Consider the following 24031-nt stretch of genomic DNA (forward strand, 5'->3'; position numbering starts at 1 on the left):
TTATGTTCTACTGCGCTCCAGTTTGGTCGTCTTCCGCAAAATGTCACATAAAAAAGCTTCAAATAGCACAAAATAAATTACTTAAAATGGTTTTTAAACTTCCTTGGCATTACTCTACTCGACGTCTACATAGTCTTGCAGGCATCGAGCTCGTCCATGATAGAATAGCCAAATTGACCACCAACTTCAACAGAAGATGTTTATCATCACAATATCCCCACATTAATGACATGATATCATCGTAATTTTACCGTAGCATAGAATTTTTTATCTTAATAGCTTCATATAGGTTTTTGCAAATTTTTCCTTCATATATAATAATAAAACTGTAAATATTGTACATAATATAATTTAAAAACTCATTACTAAGTAGAAAAGGGACATAGCCCCTAAACTCTTTATACTCTAAGTCAAATGTAATACAATTGATTTTATTCGAAATAAATAAATAAATAAAAAAAAAATCTAACATGGTTTTAAAGCCAATTTTTAAATAAATTCTCTGTAATATATTGCTGAGGGGAAGCTTTTCGGTGATTGCTCATCAGAACATATTTTCAAAAATGTTTTATCAAGGATTCATAAAAAATTAACATATTGCATATCACATTTCGGTGAACATTCATAAATTCTTGATCAAATTAATCAAGAAGTTTTTTCTTACAATAAATTTTCCATTTATTATTTAAAGAGATTTTCCATATGATGTTACGAACAAAAAGAAATAACCCAGAAAGAATCATTTAACATTTTAAATCTTGAGCAGGTAGAAAGAAAGAATATTCTTAAAATTCTACAGGTTTAAGAACCAGTTTAACAAGATTTAATTGTTTGTAAATCAAAATTTCCGTTGAAAAGATTTCACTCAATTAAATTTTTGAGTATGTTTTTAAAGCGATTGATTTAAATCTGATTTGTTAAAAAAGTGTATTAAAGTTATTCAGTTCATTTGTGTACTAAAAGTATACTTTTCTAGCCGTGCTGAACCCTTATCTGAACTTATAATCTCATCACATCAAAGTTTTAAGATATTTTGTCCAAAATTTTTAAGTCCCAGAGTTTTTGAGCATTTTTGAGACCTGCACTCATAAATTTGAAAATTTCATTTGGATATTAGGTTTCGGGTTTTAACTAGATTGTATGCAATGAGTTTAGTTTAATTATCACTGTTTAAACGACCCCCACTAAAGAACTTTATACATTTAAATAACCTTCTGTATTCATTAGAGCTTTCACTGGCAAATGTATTCACATGCACTTTGAAAAAGTAAAACTCTTATACGCGACTCTTAATTGTTGCGTAGAAAATAATTAAAAATACATTTTTCTCTATTCTCTGATAGGACTACTCATTTGTCAGATACACGTTGTTGTTTTTATACTCTTGAGAATATTTTATTTAAATGACGTGTAAAAAATTTTAGATGAAAAATAAAAGAGTTCAAAGCAGTGATGACAAGGAATCAATTCCAATGGAATAATTTAATAAAGATTTGTTTTGATTCAAAATTTCTTGAATGAAGTAATGTTGGCTTCGCAATTCTTTAACAGTTTGATACGTCAGTATATGCCTTTTATTTAGGGACACGTTGAAAGACCACAATTTTTGGTTGACGAAAACCTAGAATGTAACAGACGGACGTGCGATTTAATCTCTTCTACGGGAAGGTGTACATTCGACAAATTAATCCTAAAATATATTGAAATTTATCCTCCATTATCCATTACATTAAGAAATTAACCCAATGTTTTGAATAGACATGTTACGGCTGAGTAGTTATTTAAGGTAGTTGTTGCCAGATCCCTAGAGTGAGAATGTCAATGTGACTTGCGTGAGTATCTGCCTTGACGGCTTAATTATCTAATGGGTGGACCTAAAACTGTCCTCCACTCGTCTCCGATTGACTTAGAACGCTCAGGTGCCAATATTTGGACATGTCTGAACCGGTCCATGTACAAGCATTTTGCTGGAATACTCGAGTTATCTAATCACTTGTCAAGTGATCACGTTGTGGCATGACTGTTACATACTTCGACAAGGAGCAGAATTGTCTGCCAGTTGGATCAATAGAGAGGAGTTCCCTCAAACCCCAAAAAAGCACCTGCCGTAACTCCAATTACATCCAAGATGGACCAACATTAATCATACTGTCATGAGCTATGCCGAAGCACACATATCAACCAATGATCCACTCTAACACATTCCCTAACATTTAAACCACATCACAGGGCTCTGGTAACAGAACCTAGAGACACATTTAGTAGATCGAAATACACCACCAATAAATCAGAATCCCTGTCTATATCAAGATGGTACAACAAAGAACGTAGGAATGTCCAAAGTCAACCGAACCCAATAATTGCCCCGACATGAAGAGGTTAACCTCAATTATGGCAACAGCACCGAGAACATTCCCGAATAAAAAAGGCATACTCAATAATTACTAGTCTACCGGAGAACAGCAGCAGTCTACATAAATTTCACGAATTTAGATCAGTTCCATTCTCAGATCACAAAGATCATCTTGAACAAGTGTCAACCTATAATGAGGCCCTACTTCGCGAAGGTTATGATATACCCAGGATGTTTCAGCGTGTTCCCCAGCACATGGTTGCATTATCACATCATCTAGGATGTCTGTTGAGATGGCAACAGCACCGGAGGGAGAATCCAGACATATGTAGTCCTTAAACCTACATTACTTCCCAATGATTTTGAGTTTAAACCACAGCCACTACGTAGATCCCGAAAGAACCGCAATCAATGACCAGCCAGGACAAATCCTGCGGGCAACTGGCCCCTGTAGTACCAGATTGTATGGTTCTCTTTAAATTTTTTTGGCTATGAATCGATTTAAGCTGAATTATCGACGAACTTTACATATACATTTTCTTTCACTAGGATCAAATCTGGACTGAACTTCTCAAGAGGCTTTAGGCCAAATTTAAGCCCAAACATTAAAAACTTAGAAACTAATTAACTAATTGCAGAAACAAAAAAATTACAATTTCATATTCCAATATCGAATTGCATAAGCAGTGAATTGTGAAATTTCTAAATAACCGCAAGTCATTGTTCTCATGTAAATATCACAATGAATTAACATGTTATACAAATTCCTCTACTAATGAAATAAACCTCTCCATTAATGAGAGATTTTACTGTATGTACCAACATATTATTCAAATATTGTTTATACCTGTTTTTCTATTATCCACATTATTCTCCACATTGTTCTGTGTTTGCAGTAGGCAAAGTAAATTTATAAAGTAGACTCATTTGAACAGCTGACTATTTTTTTTAAACTTGCTATTTGTGGACTTACTTGTCAAAAATGTTTATGTTGCCATATTTGTTTTCATTTTAACGCTTGCTTTTGTACAAATTTCTGAGTAATTTGTTGTATTTAATGTGAAAAAGTGTATTTTAAGTGTATAATATTTTTAAAAATGTTCTAATTTTTAAAAAATAAAGAAAACTCTGTGACTTTTAATATAAATAACAACATATTTTTGGAAGGTACAACAATAATGCCATATTTTCCATTAATTATTGGTTCATTTTTGTAAACAAATTTTGACAAGTGAGTATTTCGAACAAAAACAAATTGCCTGTGGTTTTTGTAGACGTTTGTTGTACAACAACTCGTGTCGCTACTTTATTAATTTACTTTGGCAGTAGGTATATTGTGGTCCAACTATTTACTTTATATATTTACTTTAAGAACATGTATTGAATCTTAAAAAACAACAACAACAACAACAACAAATCCGGCAAAAGAGACTTCGAGAGAGATGGTTGGAAGAAAATTTACAAGCAAATAAATGGAAACGAGAAATTGATATAAAATTTACGACTTTTTCGAAACTATCGACAGTATCAGTTGGTATTGAGCTAACCGACCCAGTGGTTGTCAGACAGTTGGTGTGTTATTTGTACGCGTTTTAAAGTATTTTTGACTCGATTTTAAGTGTGTATTTAAGTTTTGTGTTCTTGTTTTTTTATAAAAAAAGAAATTGTTTGTGTTTTTTTTAACTAAAAAGGTAAGAATTCCAAAAAGGAAAATTTTGCAAAGAAAGATGCTTAAACTACATAAAGTAAAACTACTGTTAACTGTGTAAATATGTTATAAATATATTTTATTATCTGACGAGAATATAGACATGTGTTTTATTTGCTAATTTGGGGCCATGCTTCTTTTACCTATTGCAAAAGCATTATAGGCAAAAAAAAAATAAATAATAAAAAATAGACGACAATAAATAAAAAATACTAAAAAAAAATCGGCTGTTTGTTATACAGAGAAAAAGATAACCATGTGTATTAAATGGTGGCTATGTTTTTTTTTATATATATAAAAACATACAATGCAATTGTTTTCTCTTTGCAACTGTAAATGGAAAACGTGCTAAAATATTAAGTTATTATTTAAACAGTTATCAATTGTTTAGTATAAAACACATGTTTATATTTAAAATTATTCTCTCTACATACATTTTTATGTTCTAAAATTTACCTAAAACTTTAGCATCAATTTATATTTAGTATATAAATGAAAACAAAAATAAAAAAATAAACAAATCTAAAGAAATGACAATTGGTTCTGTCGGTGCTAGTACACCTTTATTTAAGCCAAGGGAATATTTGTTTTATTAGGAGACTTAATCCTTTATTTGCTAAAGAAAAGACAAACAAATTGTTGCTTTAAAAATGGCGCTTATTTTCAGTAATAACGGTTGTTACTGCCTCAATAACTATGGGAATAGCATTTGGAAAGTGTGTTTTTTTAAGAGTTTACCTAAATACCGTTAATTTCTCTTTAAAATTTATGTTTAATATTTCTCTTATTTTAAATAAATATTAATTAACTAATTATTTTGATTTTTTATCAATTATTTTTTAAAGTGATGTCTCTAATTAATGACTTTTAAAAAGTGATAACAAAATTTTCTAGTTAAAAAAACTGTCTGTGTTTTAGCACTATGTTAAATTTTAGAAATTATTGATAAAATAATTAAGAATATTAGCAATTTAACCCTTAATTGGTAAAAGGGTACAATATTGTTGTGTAAAGAAAATATGCAATATTGAAATGGAATACAGACCAATTTTAAAAAAGGCATTCCAGTAGAATCTCGTGAAGACAAAATTTAATATAACTCATAGCCATTGTTGGCTTAGATTCTTATTGGTTCCCTTCTTATGTCATGAGAAAATTAAAGTGAAAAGGGGCGTAAGAAGTTGAAAGTGTTAACAAGAGAATGGAGAAAAAACTTCACAAGGTTAGGTCCTTTGGAGAGAAAAATTTATATGTCTTAAAAACTAGTTATGCCACAGGGCACTAGATATTTTTAATAAACCATCGACATAAGTCTAAATTTTTTACTTATATCTACAAGATCAGGACAATGACAGAAATGATGGCCAATTGTTCCCATTTCGTCCTCATACTAACAACTTCTATAGAACGCATTATAGAGTAAAAAAAAGTCTCTCAAGTTTGCAGTGCCTAGTAAAGACAGCAATCATGTTGCTGAACTATAGTCTACTAAGTTTCACAAGAAATGTAATTGTAGGTTATGTGAAGATGAATATAGAGTCTACTGTCCTATAGTATACTTTTAAACTAAAAAATATCTCAAGCAAACTATACAAAACATAAAACATTCAACATTTAACAAAACAATTAAACCTAAAATCAACTCCTCCCCCATAATTGATAAATATTTCTAAACATGTTTTGCACAAAATTATGTACTTTTCCATGATCATGTCATTGTTGATTTATGTATTTCTAAAATAAAAACTTCAAACACGTGTATGAATAATTAAATAAAATTAAGAAACTCTAAAGAAAACAAATTTCAACAAAATAGTGTCAAAACGCCCAAAAAACTCTAATTTCTATTTTTAATTATTTGCAAGTCATGGCGCGCATGTGTATGGCGTGTCAGGCACTAGCGGATGTTATTATACGGCTAACAAATATTTATTTATACTATTCTTTTAAGCTGCCTTTTTTTCTGGTTGGTAATAATAATTATTATTTATTCACTTAATTAAACTAGCAGAAGAAATAAATTTGGTAAAAACAAAACGCAGAAGCTGTTTTTTAACTAGTATATTTAACAACATAAGTTTATAATTACCTGCACTTAAAGTACATAGTATAAATCAAATAAAAAAATCTAATAGTTTAACTATAAACAAAATTTATCACAACAAAATAACCAAAAAAAGCAGATTTATATTCAAACAACCAACCAGTTTTTGTTATCTTCTGTTTGTTGTCATACTAAACAAATTTTGATAAAAAAATGAAATGAAATAATACAGAGGGTCCAAAGAAAATTAATTAAACAAAACGCGTGTTAAGTAGAAAAACAAATCCAGCCGGCTTTTTATAAAAAATAACACGAGTATTTTGTTTAAGTAACCATTTTTAAAAATAAAAAAGTTCTATTAACACCATTTCCAGAGGAAAGTAAATATGTAGAGAAAATTCGACCTTGCGATTTTTAAATGACCTTCTAGGGTTTTTAGGTTATCTAGTTAAAATTAATAGAAATTTATTAAAATTTAAGTAAATTTTTGCATAACTTTCATTCCGATTTAAAGTTTTAGATTAAGTTTTAAATGCGACTCTGTTTAATTAGTTTTAACCTACTGCGGGTTTAGTCTGGTTTAATAAAGTCCATAGTGTAAAGTCATAACCTCTTCGTATAACTTTTAAAACTAGTTTAGATCCATATTTCTGTTTGGATTCTTTCTATAATACTTTATTACTTTATATTTTTAATTTGATTTGCTATTGGAAATGCTTATTTAGAAAACACTTCAATATTTATAGATAAGGTACAAATTAAAAATGTTATAAACATGATTTGGCATTAAGTTAGGTCATTATACACCTTATTTATAAAAAAGGATCATAACCATAATGTCTTATGAAAAAAAACTTAATACTTAACATGATAGGAGGTTCCTCATATAGTGGAATAACCCCACCACCTTTTTTGAAAGGCTGAATCAGTTTTAAACATCTATCTCGTTTGTTAATCAAAAACTTACGCTTGTTTATATTACAACATTACTACGAAACTTTAATAGAAAGTTTATTTATTTATTTATTTTTAAGTGCTTTTCTTAATGAGTTTTCAAAATTACAAATAAATATGATGATCAGTAGTTCGTTTTATAGGAAAATTTTATGTAAATATATGTAATTGACTTCAGAGCACTGGTTATGTTTAAAATAAAATTACAACTGGTAAAGGTTCTTCTGCAATATTCGAATATAGAGTTGTAGTTTCCGCATTTGCCGTATTTGTCGATTTCTTGTCGGAAAATCGGGCATGAGTACTTGACTTAAATAGCGGAGGTACCTATTTAATCAATAATTTTGAAGTTATTATCGCCATCTGGAATGTATGATCTCGACTTAGTGCAAACAGGGAAAATATAAGATTCAAGAGGGTAACAGACGCTTTCGGATATAGTTTGTGCTCGCAGTGAGTTCTCTCTGGTATGGATGGCTCTATCCATTACTTAGAGACAGACCCAAAAAATAGAAGCTTCAAAGGGAAAGCCGACGCTTCCGGATATGGGATAGAAAGTTATCAGTTTGTGCTTGTCGTGAGTCCAACCTGGTATGGATATCCAGTACTTCACATCAAGTCAAGATGACTACCGTTAATTATTTCCTAGGGAAAAAGACTTTCGTTAGGAACAGCTGTTACTGATTTAACTTTGTTCACACTCGGATCGCCGAATCTATTATCGTTGGAACAATGAAGATTAGTCATCTGGTCTAGTTATCTTGAAACCTTAAAAAAAACTGTGAGAAATTCCGCTTTATAATATGACAATTATCGCGCATTCAATCAGATACCGCCTTTTGGGTAATAATCTACTTTAAGCAAGAAAATAACCTATATTGTAATGAAATCTAATAAGTAGTGTGGGTCCATGTCCCATTGCTAACATGGACATAAAAAGGTACCTTAGGCTTTCTGACGAATGTTTTTTCTTCTAAGCGAAGATCCTAGCGATCAGAAAAGCGATGAAACTAATACGAAAGCATATCGTTCCCACAATAATCAGTTCTACGCAGTATACACCAGAAGGGTTTTCCCCCGCTAGACAAGATTTGAACCTTGGCCTAAATAGAAGTGAAAGGAAGCTAAAGTCATCACTTTTTAAGTTCTCTGAAAGATTCCAAGACTTGAAAAGCGACTAAGAAAAGCGACTGATAAGAAAACATATCTTTCCCACGACAATCAGTTCTCCGCTGTATAAAACGGAACATTTTCCCCCACAAGACAAGGCTCGAACCTTGACCTAAATAGAGGGGAAAGTCATCACATTTTAAGTTCTCTGAAAGATTGCGTGACATTATCAACCAGTACTGGAACATTAAAATGTATTGTAAAGGCCTTATGACCAAGACTTGAGGCAAAAGCAACAAAGGTCCCCAAAATTAGACTGGATAGATGTAGTCTAACGGCTCTGATAGCGGTTTTAACAAGGCACTGTTCACTTAGAGATTTTAAGCTCTAATACGATCATGAAATAATGCAATTTGAAATATTATTGACAAAAATAAAATGAAATATAATTTGCTGAAATACTGCAGGATTGTGAACGTAGCTTTATTAGTAAATGAGTCGATAATATAGCGGACATCTGATGTTTTATAAGGTAATGTGCCATTGTCCACGAATACAGGATTTATCAGAACAATTAGTTGTTGATTGTAGGAAGTTGATCTCCTTATCAAATTTTTTCGGAATCTAAATCTAATCGAATTCAGGTACCGAAATAAGACTCTTGAGGCTTGTACAAATCTATTATTTTTCTATTTAATCTCTATCATATTGTTGTTAAAGGTGATCACGCTTCCATTCTAAGTAGAGTTGCCTTTCTAAGCTATCGTATGAAACCTTTAATAAAAATTCGAATAATACAACATCACAAATGACAATATTTAAACGGTCAAAGGTCTTTAATTCAATCACCAAATTAACATGTGCTCTTAGAACTAAATTTCAAAATTTCCTTACAAATTTCAACATTTAAGCTTAATTCTAACAGTTATCTTCTTTAATTTAGCCACAAAAAGACAATTTCACAAAATTTCAAAATATTAACTGAACCATTCAATTCATTTTCATTTATTTCATCATATTTCAGATTTCAATCTTTATATTTGAAATAAAACATGTGTAGAATTTAATTAACACCTAAATAATGAATAATTTCTTAGTGATTAATTAAAACAAAAGAAACTTTTCCACAAACAAATAAGAAATTTCGAATATTAAAAAATGAATAGGAAGTAGAGATAGTTGATAAACCATCTATAGGTTATTGATAGATTCTTAATAATTAGAGTTTTATATTACATTATTCAAGTATATATTTGGCAAATTATATTTATATTGTGGAAAAATTATTATCAGTCACCTATATACTAATTTCTTGTGTTTTTTTAAACCATTACGTAGATATTTGTTAAAAATAACAAAAAAAAAAAACAACAAAATTAATAAATAATTAAAACACAACTTGGTATCAAAAACAAAAATAAAAAACAAATCTAGATTGCAAGTTCACTAAAAAGTGACCAACTGTTTTTGTATGACAAGCCCCGCTAGAAACTAATTTTGTTAGAAACAACAATAACAAAACACACACTTATAATTTGAGAACTGATAATGGCATGAAACTGATTATAACCAGTTTACCACACATTTTCATGTTATGCTTAAAAGCATAAAACCAGCAGTTTAAAACTAACTGGAAAACAATAAAGAAGTGTTTTTAGAAAAGTATTGTCTTATAATATTTTCTAATTTCTTTTTGCAGTATTTAATATTTTTACTACATACCTATAAAACAAAATGCCTGCCAACAAGCCCTATCAAAGACCAAAGGATTTTGCTGATCCTGGTAAACCATCAAAATGTACCTGGAAATTGGGTACAACTGAAAAGAGTCCACACACCAAGAGAGGAATGTAAGTTTAAATATATTCTTATTGTTGTTGCAAATGGATACATTTGTAAAAAATATTTTGATTATTTTTTATAGCAACCACCCCACCAAGTTGACCCCCGATGTTTTGCATGCCATTGGCTGTACCCCTTTGATTAAATTGAATAGTATTCCTAAATCGGAGGGTATTAAATGTGATATGTGTAAGTATTATAACATTTGAAGAGAGAAATGAAGTGACAAAATCAATGAAGACCCAAATCTTTAAGGATTTTCCATTATTTAGCTTTAACTTTATTTATTATTCCTCTCTTTCAGATGCCAAATGTGAATTCCTTAACCCCGGCGGTTCGATTAAGGATCGTATTGGCTTCCGCATGGTAGTTGATGCTGAAGCCAAGGGTCTGTTGAAACCTGGCAGTACCATTATTGAACCTACCTCGGGTAATACTGGTATTGGTTTAGCCATGGCTTGTGCCGTCAAGGGTTACAATTGCCTAATTGTTATGCCCGAGAAAATGTCTAACGAAAAAGTCTATGCTCTACGTGCTTTGGGTGCTAAAATTATTCGTACCCCCACCGAGGCTCCCTATGACTCACCTGAAGGTTTGATTTGTGTAGCTCAACGTTTGGAGAAAGAAATTCCCAATGCTATCGTGCTGAATCAATACGTCAATCCTGGTAATCCTTTGGCTCACTACGATGGTACAGCTGCTGAGATTTTATGGCAAACAGACAATCAAGTTGATATGGTTGTATGCACCGCCGGTACTGGTGGTACCATTTCTGGTATTGCCCGTAAAATTAAGGAAGAATTGCCTTCTTGCCAAGTTGTAGGTGTTGATCCCATCGGTTCCACTTTGGCCCGCCCTGAATCCATGAATAAGGAAAAGGTTAGCTTCTTTGAAGTAGAGGGTATTGGTTACGACTTCGTGCCCACCGTATTGGATCATTCGGTCATTGACTTCTGGACCAAGATTTCCGATAAGGATTGTTTCACCATGGCCAGACGTTTGCAAGCCGAAGAAGCTTTATTGTGTGGTGGCTCCAGTGGTGGTGCCATGCGTGGTGCTCTCAATGCTGCCAAGAGCTTGAAGGAGGGTCAAAAGTGTGTTGTCATCTTGCCCGATGGCATTCGTAACTACATGACGAAATTTGTTTCTGACAATTGGATGGAAGCCCGTGACTTCAAAGAAGTTGTTAACGAACACAACCACTGGTGGTGGAATACTCCTGTAGCTGATTTGAAATTCCCTGCTCCCGTTACCATTAAATCAAACACCACTTTCGGCGAGGCCATTAAAATCATGAAGGAACACAAATTGCAACAGATTGCTGTTTTAGATGAAGAGGATAAGTATGTTTGCTAAATCCCTTCAAATATGGAGAACAAATTTTTAACTTACCTTCTTTCCTTTCAGCTCCTTGGTGGGAACTGTTGGCGAGGAAACTTTGCTTACTCAAATTGTTAGCATGAACCGCTCATTGGATGAACCAGCTGTCAAGGCTGCTGCCAAGCGTGTCATTCGCATACCTTCAAATGGTATTTTAGGCAAATTGGCTCGTGTCTTGGAAGTCGATCCCGCTGTTGTTATTGTCGATGTTGAAGGTAAGCTTTCCCAACAATTAAAATTCTCCTTACTATTTTTGCCAGCGAAAAACATTTTTGCTTTCAAACAAAAAATGGCGGTAATTTTTTTTACAACCAAACATTTGTCATTAACAGTGCTGCCAATTATTATTATTTTTTTTTTCTGTTTTTGAATAAACGCTTAACTTTTATCGCTTTTTATAATAAACGTTATTTTTTCATTATTTAAAATTAAAATTTATTTTCTTTCTAGATGGCAAAGAAGTATTGAAGGCTGTTGTTACTAAATCCGATATTATGCCCTTCATTGCTGCCGGTCCCTCTAAAGCAACCAATGGCACTAATGGCACCAACGGCTCTAGCCATTAATAATTTTGTATAAAAAATATTTTTATTTATAAAATAACTTGCAATATACTTATTTAACTAAAACAAAAACTATAATTTAAAATTATAATAAAATAAATGACAATTTTTTTATTAAATTATATAGTTCAAAGTTTTTAATTTTTTAAAAAATTGTGTAAATTTAAAATCGCGGGGAATTTATACAAAGGCCAGTAATCCATAGACAAGACTATAGACTGTAGTCTAGACTATAGAATATACAATACTAAAGACTAGACTGTAGACTATACTATAGACTTCACTATAGACTAGACTGTGCACTAGACTGAACTATTGACGAGAGAATAGAATAGACTATAGACTCGAATATAGAGATAAATATGGACTAGACTATAGACATGACTGTAGACTTGACTATAGAGTAGACTATAGACTACATAGACTTGACTATAGAGTAGGATATAGACAGGACTATAGAATAGACTATATACTATATATACTATAGACCAAGGCGAATAGACTATAAGGTGAAGTCATTTCATTTTGCGGCGAATTCATGAAATTTTTTATATATGTAGTTTGACAGCGTCGGGTTTGAAAGAGAAATTTTTTTATATTGAGTTTGACAACTTCGGGCTAAATTTCCATGGACAAAAAAATAATCAGCTGTTGAAATGACTTCACCTTATTAGTTTCGCAATGCTATAGACTGTAGACTTGATTAAAGAGTAGACTATAGACTAAACTATAAACTACATAGACTTAACTATAGACTAGACTATAGACTAGACTAGACTATAGACTAGACTATAGACTAGACTATAGAATAGACTATAGACTAGACTATAGATTTGTCTATAGACCTGACTATAGGTTAGACGATAGACTGTAGATTACAGACTATAGAGTTGACTATCATAGACTATACTATAGATTATATAGTATAGAATAGTATAGAATATTCTATAGACAGACTATAAACTAGGCTATATAATAGAGAATAGACTAGGCTATACTGTGCTATACTAGGCTACTGTAGACTAGACTACAACATAGAGTAGACTATAGTGTAGACTATAAAATAAACTTGACTATAGAATAGAATATATAGTAGAATAGACTGTAAAATACACTTCAGGCTAGACAAGACTATAATATAGACTAAACAGTAGACTATAAACTAAACTACATCGTGGACTGTAGACTAAACTATACACTGGACTATAGCCTACATAAACTGCAATGTAGACTAGACTATAGATGACACAGTCTATAGAAAATAGTATGTATTAAGACACCTTAATCCTGACTTTAATAGCCTTACAGTCTCAATAGAAACTATTGGTAAACAGTTACCAATGGGATGTTGATTATTTTAGGAAAACATAAAATCTTTTTAATTTGTAATCAACATGATCTTTAATCCAGGAAGTACCAAAAATAAATGTCAAATTTTACGTCATAATAGAGACCCAAATAACATGATTCAGCAATAATCAGAAAAAAAACTGTAATTAAAAAAAATTAGCTCGAAAAAATGTTCTTGTAAAACATAGATTTTTGTCAACAAAGATCAAACTTTCGATGAAAATATTACAGGTCACAGATCGAGATCATTTTCGCAAACACTTCTTGTGTTTGCGAGTATCCAGAGATCAAGTACTTTTTCTCATTTGTGGTTTTCTATAGTTTTGTTGAAAAAATTAACCAGTTTTTCAAAAAAAAAAAAGTAGAGATCGCAGATTAATCCTCTTTTTCTAATAAATTTTGTTTTTTATTATATGATTAAAACAACATGTATTTATTTTAAATTTGTTCTTGTATAAAATATTTAATTTATTCCATTTAAAGAGCCTTTCTTTTTTATGCAAAAACTTGACTGTCATGTCACATTTACGTTGAGCACATTTTTTAGGGAATTCTTTACTTTTTTTCAGTTTATAAGGAAGTTTATTTTAAATAATTATCATTTTTTGTTCAAATACAAATTTTATACTTTAGAATAATACTTAAAAGTTTAAAACATTTCACATTACTAAGAGAATAGAGAGCTTTCTTTATGTTTAAAATTCTAGCAAAACGTAACGAATTTCAAAAGAGATTCTTCAATATGAGCAATTGTGCAAAACTGCTGGAATACTGGCAATAATTTAAGTTTTCTTTTTTAGTCAAAACCAAACAAATAAATTCTTTTAAAAAATAATAATATTGATCAACAATTTTTTCAAAAAGTTTAGGAAATTTGTAGTAAAAAAAAAAAGAATATAATTGTTATAGAGTTTGAGAGATAAGAGATGGAGAGGAAAATTACAAACTAGTGAGATAGAGAGCGAGAGGTAGTGAAAGCTTTGTAGTTAATTAAACTCCTCTATTGCTTAAATCCTTAACTTTATAAATGCGCACTAGCCAATGCTCAGTGGTATAGGCCTCCTCCAAAACATCCAACTCAAAATCTTTATTGCCAATTTCAGCTGCACGTACACGATCATAACCGGGCGGTTTACCACCCTCTGTATAGACTTGTCCAAAACGATAGTAACACATTTTATACATAAGACAATTGAGTAGAGTGGGTGAGCCCTCTTTATCAACACGGAATTCACCATTGGCAGCATAATAATCTTTTTCTTTAATATGAGCACCACGATCAGTACTGCCACCAATACGCACCATCCACAGGAACTTGTTAATATCGTCCGAGGAGTAGCCGGTTAAACCGCCAAATATGACCAGCACATAATCTACATCTAACTCACGCATAATTTCATAAGCCTTTTCCTCTGAGGAGGCCATGGCTTGACCGACTCTCGAGATGTGAGTGTTATTCCAGGTATTGTTGTCCACCAATATGGTGCGATTAGCCATGGCTGTTATCTGATAGCCATAATCCCACCAAGACATAATGCGGGCATCCTAGAAAAAGAAACAAATGCATGGAATTTAGTTAAATCTTCCTAAAAAGCTTATAACATTAAAAAAACACATATTTTTAAAATTTATTCAGCTTAGTTGTAGTACTCATTATGTTTCATACTCTTCCTATCAAGAATTTATAAGTGTTCATCATTTAAATTACTTTATGGAAAACTTTTTTTCTTATGCTTAAACTTACCTCTGGTGTATTCATTTGCAGCCAATAGTAGGCCTCACGAAAATCATCGAATATTATGCGACCACCATCGTGCGAACGTGCACTCAAAACTATACTAGGCGATGAATAGGCCTCTGACGTTACCCAAGTACAGTGGAATGTATAGACTATTAACATTAAAGTAACAATGCCCACAAATGTTAAAGCAACCTCTTTTTTAACGCCACCACTTTGCTGCTCCAATTTTTTATATTGCCGTCTACTTTCGACTGGTTTTGATGAAGAAGCTGCTTCAACCGATTTGATATATTTAGCCAATAAATGTGACACAGCTATGCCGGATAGGACACACATAACAGGGGCCAATACCAACATTAGACGAACCATTACACCGGCAAAATAAATGCTAGTGACACCGTACAAAATGATGAAAATATTCGAATCGGAAAGTTTGGAGAAGCAAAAGTATAAACCGGCTGGGAAGAGAAAAACTAGGATCTAAAAGAGATGAGATAGACAAACCATAATTAATAGGTAGAAAATGAGGGATGAAAATACAAAAAATGTAAGGAATGAAGGGATGAAAAAAATAAATCTTGACTAAAGATCAATATATAGTCTTGACTATCAGGCAGTCTATAGATTGATCTATTGATCGTTCTATAGTCTTGACTATAGAAAAACTTATATGTGACGATGCATTTAATTTTAACATTTAAGGATTGTTTCAGCGATCAAAGTGTTAATGTAATCACTTGGAACATTAAGGCGTACTCATTTGAAAGCAATATTATCATCATTAATGGAAATGAGGGAAAATGAACACAAATTTAAGACTTAAATGAAAAAACCTACCTGTAAATCGAAATAGAATGAAGACCATGAAGTGGGTTGATGTTCAGAGACGGAAGCAATGATGGGTATATGATTTTTAGCATAAGAAGGATCTAACAGGGAATAAAATCGCCCGGTCCAAGGTGAGACTTTACCGGTAACGGTTAATAAAGTGCCCACAATAAATACCACAGTCAAAATGGTAGATATTAAAGCCTTAAACAAGGTCTCAAAGTGATCCTTAGGCATACAAGAACGTAGGTAATCGACAAAGGCATGTATCTGACACAGACCAAAGACGCCCAATGCCTAAAAAAGTGAAAAATATATATTTTATTTTAATAATAAATATAAATCTGCAAAGGTATTATTTTTTTATAATTAACTTACCAACATATGTTCCGAACTTTGTATGGGCTGGAAACCCACAAATGAAATCTGCATAGATAAAATAGTGCCCACACAATATAAAGTACTGTAGGCCACATAGATGCGATGTGAAAAACGACCGGTAAACATTAAAGCCAAAACATGAAGAGGTATGAGATTGATTAGGAAAACATAACCACCCCAAGAGGATACCATATAAAAGTAGGCCAAGGCTGACATGGAAGACCAGAAAATGGCACCCGTTTTGACGGCTTTAATCCATAAATAATAGGTTAATAGCATGCAGAATATGGCAATGCCTTCATTATCATAAGAACCAGCCACAGAACGGGAAATATAACCAGGAACAATGGAAATCAAGGCAGCGGCTACCAAACCAGCGCCAGTACTCTATAAAATAAAATATAAAAACATTAGTATCTTATAAAAAATCAAAACTGTTTAATTAATTATTGAAAAGTATTCAGCTTAGTTGTAGTACTCATTATGTTTCATACTCTTCCTATCAAGAATTATAAAATATTCATCACGAAATTAAAAAATTAAGAGGTTAAGTCCACACCTAACCTCAATATTATAACAAACATATACTCACATGTATTTCTTTAGTCAAAGCATAAGTGACCAACGTGGTTAGGGATGAAAAGAAAGGAGCCAAAAATACACACACATTGCGTATATCCACGGTAACATTTAATAGCCATAATATCCTATATAAGGCAGCCGATGTAACCATTAACCCGGGATAAATGGTACCACCAATGATACGTCCCAACGGATACCAGGCACGATCATCGAACCAATTGTGAAATTTATAAAAGCCATTTTCGGCTAAAAAGCGTGTTGTACGATAATTGAAATACGGATCAAATTCGTGGATGACACTTTCAAAGCGTAGCACAGAAAATAAACGCGTGGCGAATGCTGCAACATACAAAAAGCAAATAGGAAGTTAAAAAATAAAAATAAAATTACAACACAAACATTATTTTAAAAAAGTACCTAAAAATACAACTCTTCAATAACAACATACCAATGTGGTATACAATCTTGCCAGACTTGACGATTTATCATCATTTTGACGATTTTCAGTGTCAAAAATTACCTATTGAGGATTTGACGATTTTAACTCTAACTTTGATGATTTTTTAGAAAACGATTTTTGTACAAATTTTCACAAAGTTTATCTATTATTTAAATGAAAGTCGAAACATATGTATTTAGAATATTCTAAGAATATGTTAATAAAATAAAAAATTATAATGTTTCTATAATGTTTAGATCAAATATTTAGCCTAAATGCGAAACCACCAAAAGTTTTTGAGAACTACTTTTATTTTACCTGTACTCAGGGTATGACCCGTACTCATACAGTACATTGTGTTGGAACTAGGAAAATAGGTTATGGGAAAAGGATAGAGGCAGTAGCGATTATTTAAATACATATATGTATTTGAGTAAAAGGAATCATGGTTTCCGTTTTTAGTGGATCTTGTTTTTTTTGTATAACATTCTTATAAAACATTTCAATAAATATATTCAAAAAGTTTTATTTCAATGAAAAACATGTAAAAATCTACTGGAGATCATATCAAATAGTTTTCAAGAACTCAATGTAAGGTATTTAGAAATGTAATTGTCAAATTAAACAGATAATAACAAATAAAATCTATCGAAATTGATAAAACTGTTTCGATAGTTCAAATAATTAATAAAAAGTTAGTAGGAATACCATCAGAATGTCAAGGGACTATATTCAATAGTCTCTATCTGTCATTTCATGAAAATCTATTCCGCATCAGAGACATAAATTTCAAAAGAAAAAATATTTTTTGGCAATTTTATAGCAATTTTTAAATTTCCCTGTCTTATAAAAAGAAAAATTCTGAATGCAAAACTCTCTATCTTATCCAAAAATTGCTTCAAACTCTATTATTTTGTATAATTTTCTGTTGTTTTTACTAATTTTGGACATGCTGAACACAAATCCGCAAAATATTTGAAATCGGCTTAATAGTTTCCGAGATATCGCTCATTATGATACCAATTTGATTAATTTTATTGCCGTGGTTAACCATATAACATTGATTTTGGACCAAAAACTTATAATCTCTTGCTTTTTCAACAATTTGGTTTATATTACTTCATTAAATTGCATAAAATATAATATTTATTGATATTAAATCAAATAAAAAATTTATATTTCAATGAAAAACTCTCTATCTGAAGGTTGTAAAAAAATTTTCGTAGAAAAAAAGCTCTATCTGATATAAATTTGTGAATAATTTTGCAAATAATGCAAAATTTTAAATTCTTTTTATATAACGATTTAAAATATGATCTTAAAAATATATTGTAGAAGAAAAAAATTGAAAAATCTTCACGAACTAAATACATAAACAGTTTTTTTGCTCTCCTGAAAACTTATGTTATTCTAAATAGAGATTTTTGTGATCATCTGGCAATTATGGTGCTATATATAATTTGGAGACTCTAGTTTAGGCGCAAAAAGTCTTCTGTACGAATACTTATTGCGCCAAAAAAGTCGTCGTACCAAGTCTTCATACAACCCCGAGTATTTCATGTGGTATGACGACCTTAGGGTTTCTATATGATTTGAAGAGTAGTCATACCATACCATCATACCGCGCGTAACACAAAAATACAACCGTTTTTTATTATTTTAACATAAATACCCAAAAATACAACTCTTACATAACCAAACAACTCTGAATAATAACATTACTGTTAAATTAAAACTCATAAAATGTTAAAGTCTCAGTGCTTCATTTTTGTTTAAGGTACTTTGTGTTCTTTTTTCCCTTTGGTATCGTCAATAAATTCTTGTTTATACTCACACAATACTGCAGCTATTATCAAAATTGCCAATTTTACTAGATGTTCTTGTTTTTCCCATGTTAAAAATCTGGTTTTTGCTGATGGCACCGCCGTTTCCACTACCATTATGGCGTTTTATTTAATCTATTACAGTTTATTATTGATAAATTTATGCATTTAACACCCCCGCACTCTTACACAAAAAAGCCGCTTATAAATTAAAGCACAAAAAAGTTTGTTCTATAGAAAAAGCTGACCCGGCGTCTTTTTCCTGAATCACAGCCAAATTTTCAAAACAAGTTTTTCACTACAAATGCATAACTTTTAGTTACAATTATTAACTCTTTAAATACTTTATTATAGTCTAAAAACGTTTCAAAAGATATTTTTTCGTTTTATTTAGTTTTTACCCGTTTATTTTAATAAATTAAAATGTATATTTCAGAGCAAACAACGAATTCGTGGCACAAACTTTACGGCTGAGCAAAAAAAATACCAAACGCCCAGACAAATGTCAAATGGAAACAGATAAATCAAAAAATTTGTGCTGCCATATGTGTGATGTATATTGCCATATTGTGTACGGTTATTGCTGAGCTGGAGAGTTTATTTTATTTTCAAATATAAATTTTCTATAGAAGAAAATCTTATATTATTAATTATCTTTGGAAAAACTTTATAAACACAATTTTACATAAAAGAAATTAAACAGGATGTTATCAAGTGTAACTTCGGAGTTCTAAAGTTATGTTGATTTTCAATTTAACCATCCCTGCAAGAAAACTATAGAGAAATTATGCTGAATTAAAATATAAACCCGCTAATGGGTTAATATTATCCTATTAATAAATTTTTACTTCTGGCAACGCCAGAATATAAAAAGCCAAAAGAAAACTTTTTTTGAAAACTTTTTGTTTTATTGTTTGTAAATTTATATTCGCAAAAATCAAAGAAAATATCAATTATAATAGAAATTTTTAAACAATTAATAAAAAGTTTACGCGCTTTGTACAATTATTTAAAAGAAAATAACACAAATAATTAAAAGAAATCCTTAAAAACAGCAAAAACATAGACAGTTGGTTTTGTTGTTGCCTTTACGTTTTTTTTTGCGACATTGTTGTTATATGAGGAAAGAAATAAAAAAAACGGTGTTCATATTTATTTAAAAGAGAGTGTGAGTGAAAAAGAGTGAAATTGTGTCCATGAGACAAGGAGCTAAAAAAGCAAACATTTCAATACAAGTGCCCTGGAATTTTTTGCAGACAATTAATTAAAGTTCAAGAAAACAATAATTAAACAAGCACAATTATGTCATTTAATGTGACCACAACACCAACAGTGGGCCCAGCAACAACAACAGTAAGTGGTAGCGGTTCACATACAGCTGCCTCTGGTGGAGGACGCAGTAATTATAAAGATATTTACGATTTATTGGAAAGGCTTTGCAAAAGTTTTGTGGGCTCAAAAGACAATCACAGTAAGTTATTTTTAATGTCAAATAGAAAAAAAAAATAAATAAAATTAATTTAATTCGTCTCGTGTTGTCCGCCTTAAACAAAATATTTCATCAATATTATCTGTCTAATTTTGTATTGGGTTTAATTTGTGTGTGTTTGTGGTGTAGATATTTTAAGAACATGATCATTTATTTCATTTAACATTTCCAGGGGACGTTTTGCGCCACATTACCCAATACATATCAAACTGCCCCTCGGCTTTGGGTTCTACACTACCATATGATGAGGCATCTTTGGTAGCTAAAATAACCCAACATCTTAATACCACCGAATCTTCCGGAGCTGCAACATCATCTTCCGTTTTGGGCACATCAAGTGGTGGCGGATCTCGTCACAATTCAGCATTATTTTTGAATTTGCATGAGCAATTAAAAGCCAGTGTAAGTTGGAATAAGATTTTTTTTAATCAGAAAATGTCTTTGTTTTGGAAAAATTTATTCTATAAGAAAATTATGTCCTAAATTTAGGCTATTTTTTTTTGAGACTTCGATAGAAAAATTTCTTTTAAAGAAACTTTTCTATAGAGAAGTTCATTCCAAAGAGACGTGTTTTGTAGAAAAGTTTATTCTAAAGAGACGTTTCTATAGAAAAATTTCATCTAAAGAGACTTTTCTATAAAAAAAATTTCTTCTAAAGAGATTTTGCAATAGAATATTTCTTCTAAAGAGGCTTTTCTTTAGAAAATTTCTTCAAAAGAGACTGTTCTATAGAACGTTTCCTTTAAATTGGCTTTTCTATAGAACAATTATTTTAAAAAGACATTTCTTTAAAAAAGTTTCTTCTAAAGAGACTATAGAAATAGTTCGCTTGAATTGTGTTTAACGTTTTTGAAAATTGACTTCAAATTAAAATTTAATTATTTGGTGTTTTACAAAATTTTCAGCAATTAGATTCACAGCAACGAAGTGCATTATTAACATTTCTATATTATATGGCTGATTCAAAATATACAACTGCAGAAAATGGTTATGGCCACACGGCCTCAAATATGAAAACTACGGGCTTACAAAGACATCGTTATAGTAATCCGAATGCATCCTTGCCACCAAATAGTACCATGACTTCCTTTAGAAGTCATCTTTTGCATAAATCTCAACCATTGGCGGGCACACCACAGATTTCTCTAATGGCAACAGGAAATGTAAGTCATTTATACTGTATTAATTTCCCACTAATTCTAATCCACCTTCATGCTTTAAGGCTTCGAATATTTATAATTCTTCAGATTTAAATCATAAAATATCCATGTTTTCGCCAAAACGAGTCAAGGTGGTGGAGGTAGTAGAAGTGGTTCTGAAAATGATACAATGCCTGCAACAAGCATGTTGTCCCAGCAGCAGCCAGTACTCATCTTCCTTTGCGTAGTTCTACTAACGCAGATCTAAATAAAATGCAAGAAGCCCAAAATAATCTCAACGATGACATTGTACAAATGTCATTTATGCCTTTACGGGCATTCAAGGAAAGTACTTAAAAAAAGATGTAGTTTCGGGTAAATTTTAAGTTGGATGTTAAAGCGAAATCTTTAAATGTGGTGCAGGCTGGTATTTTATTACGTCTAGGCCGAATTGGTTATTATCATGATTTAGGGACAGTCCTACAACCGATACCAAAAGTGGCTTATGTGCTTTGGGCTTAATGGGTCAGGGATTTGTGTCTGCTTTAAAAACAGAGCTCACCAAATACTATGGCATGGTGGCCATGCTACAGGAACAACTCAATAAACAACGTCAAGGCGAGACATTTGCCCTATTCAATTGCCCTTCTCGCCCCGAACGTTTAACTTTAATGAAAATTCTTGTTTGGTCTGTAGATCCTCTACAACGATTACAACTTTTAGCTTCTATTGCCGAGGCTTGTCAGGAAAAGAAAGGTGGCGCTTTAGCCTCAACGGTACATGGTTTTATGAACAATGGTAATCCCATGGTGAAAAATATTGCCAAAGAATTGCTGTTAGCCATATGCGGTCCTCTATATCAAATGCTAACAAAATGGCTTTTGGAAGGAGAATTATGTGATCCTCATGGTGAATTCTTTATAGAATGTTTGGTTGAGGTGGGACCGGATCGTTTGTGGCATGACAAGTATCGTGTACGTTCGTCCATGTTGCCGAATTTCGTATCCACTGATTTGGCTCATAAAATTTGGGTGGAACCGGTTTATTAATTTAACGAAAAAATTAATTAAAAGTATTAATTTCTATGTGAGATATGTGAAGACAAGCAGCCCGTTAAAGGTCGAGATGAGTTAAGACATTGTATAGAAGAAAATGGTTAGTATGCTCCAATTATTCGAAGAATTAAAGAAATTAAATAAATTTTTCCTGTTATTTTTTAAGCTGAGCATATTTTTTCTTCGTGGCTGATACGAAATTGCATTCAACAATTGATGCCATATACTCAATACTTCGAAACGTGTTCTTGATATTGTTATGGGTCCACATAACTACTAGAACACTTACAGGCCATGCGCCGCTATTTGCTATTAGGGCAAGGTGATTTTATCGGCATTTTAATGGAAAACTTAAAGTAAGTTTTTTTTTAAACTCTATTATTAAATAAAAAAACTAAACAAATGTTTTTTGTTTACAGATGCGAACTTGATAAACCCGCAAAGAATTGTATTCATATGATTTGTCTTCCATTATGGACGCTTGCAATTCGTCAACAAATGCCCAATACGATGATCCAGAAATATTAAATCACTTAGATGTTAGATTAATGTCTCCTTGTGATGGTGATATTGGTGGGATATATTATCTTTACAAATACGGTACGTGGTCCATTGGCCACTATGTTGGAGCCTTCGGTGTATATATCAGGTGTGTTTTAACCCTTATGGCGTATGAAACATAGGGAATTTGTTTTGTCTCGAAAATATGGAAAGATCAAAAGTGTAATGCCAAGGTAAGTTTCAGAACGTATTTTTATGTACATATTTAAGAAATTGAAATCGAAACAATAATTTTGTCCGATGATGAAAAGAGTTAATTAGTCTGTCCATTCTTCTGGTAAATTATTTCCTTGGGGAAAAACTTTCTGATACAAAAAAAACTTGTTTTTATCGTGTCATTCGAAGTTATTGTAGCTATTGTTGATATTAAATCATTATATCTTTCGAAAGTATATCCAATGTCCTATTTTAATAGTATCATTGTTGTTGTAAGTTATCCCTTGATAAAACTTTCAGTTGGTGCAGTTGTACATAAGTAGGCACATTGGGAACCTGGTCATTCCGAAGTTGTTGTAATTATTGTTGATCTAAGTAATTGTTATCTACAGAACTCTTAGCTTTGTTTTTCTTTTTCTCGGGAAATCTGAGTGTATTTCATTGCCTGCCATATTTTGGAAATTTCCGGCCTCCTCTCTTATTTATATACTTCATAAATAACGCAACTTCTTCATCCGGTATGACATTCGATA

At 31.5% G+C, this 24031-nt stretch overlaps 2 protein-coding genes, 2 non-coding genes and 1 pseudogene across 4 annotated transcripts; 2 read left to right on the forward strand and 3 right to left on the reverse strand.

Moving 5' to 3' along the window:
• Window positions 1-3847: 3847 nt before the first annotated feature.
• On the forward strand, window positions 3848-12076 carry LOC119612368 (cystathionine beta-synthase). Its single transcript, XM_037968175.1, has 6 exons — window positions 3848-4044; window positions 9869-10019; window positions 10094-10200; window positions 10316-11354; window positions 11419-11606; window positions 11842-12076. The coding sequence occupies exons 2-6, from the start codon at window positions 9904-9906 to the stop codon at window positions 11955-11957; spliced, it is 1566 nt and encodes a 521-aa protein (XP_037824103.1). The 5' UTR covers window positions 3848-4044; window positions 9869-9903; the 3' UTR covers window positions 11958-12076.
• A 1660-nt stretch (window positions 12077-13736) lies between these two features.
• Window positions 13737-19571, reverse strand: LOC119612369 (dolichyl-diphosphooligosaccharide--protein glycosyltransferase subunit STT3A-like). Its single transcript, XM_037968176.1, has 6 exons — window positions 19110-19571; window positions 16847-17175; window positions 16252-16641; window positions 15883-16170; window positions 15049-15525; window positions 13737-14849 (listed from the first exon to the last, which is right to left on the reverse strand). The coding sequence occupies exons 1-6, from the start codon at window positions 19213-19215 to the stop codon at window positions 14295-14297; spliced, it is 2145 nt and encodes a 714-aa protein (XP_037824104.1). The 5' UTR covers window positions 19216-19571; the 3' UTR covers window positions 13737-14294.
• LOC119612376 lies at window positions 14930-15010 on the reverse strand. Its single transcript, XR_005232135.1, has one exon. It is a non-coding gene; the product is annotated as a small nucleolar RNA Me28S-U3344 (small nucleolar RNA).
• Window positions 16708-16788, reverse strand: LOC119612377. The gene has a single exon (XR_005232136.1). It is a non-coding gene; the product is annotated as a small nucleolar RNA Me28S-U3344 (small nucleolar RNA).
• A 437-nt stretch (window positions 19572-20008) lies between the features above and the next one.
• Window positions 20009-23515, forward strand: LOC119612367 (annotated as a pseudogene).
• Window positions 23516-24031: the final 516 nt, after the last annotated feature.

The sequence above is a fragment of the Lucilia sericata genome, unplaced genomic scaffold (genome assembly GCF_015586225.1).
Source record: "Lucilia sericata isolate MDLA Ls3-8-SP2 unplaced genomic scaffold, ASM1558622v1 Contig001669F_arrow, whole genome shotgun sequence".
Taxonomy (NCBI): domain Eukaryota; kingdom Metazoa; phylum Arthropoda; class Insecta; order Diptera; family Calliphoridae; genus Lucilia; species Lucilia sericata.

Bases quoted from the DNA above. Each gene is read 5' to 3' on its own strand.
- LOC119612368 (XM_037968175.1), top strand. From the start codon at position 9,904: ATGCCTGCCAACAAGCCCTATCAAAGACCAAAGGATTTTGCTGATCCT. The intron at 10,020-10,093 runs GTAAGTTTAAAT...TATTTTTTATAG, and splicing joins CCACACACCAAGAGAGGAAT to CAACCACCCCACCAAGTTGA. The intron at 10,201-10,315 runs GTAAGTATTATA...CCTCTCTTTCAG, and splicing joins GGGTATTAAATGTGATATGT to ATGCCAAATGTGAATTCCTT.
- LOC119612369 (XM_037968176.1), bottom strand. From the start codon at position 19,215: ATGGTAGTGGAAACGGCGGTGCCATCAGCAAAAACCAGATTTTTAACA. The intron at 17,176-19,109 runs GTGAGTATAAAC...TGTATGTTGCAG, and splicing joins GATAATAGCTGCAGTATTGT to CATTCGCCACGCGTTTATTT. The intron at 16,171-16,251 runs GTAAGTTAATTA...TCACTTTTTTAG, and splicing joins AAAGTTCGGAACATATGTTG to GCATTGGGCGTCTTTGGTCT.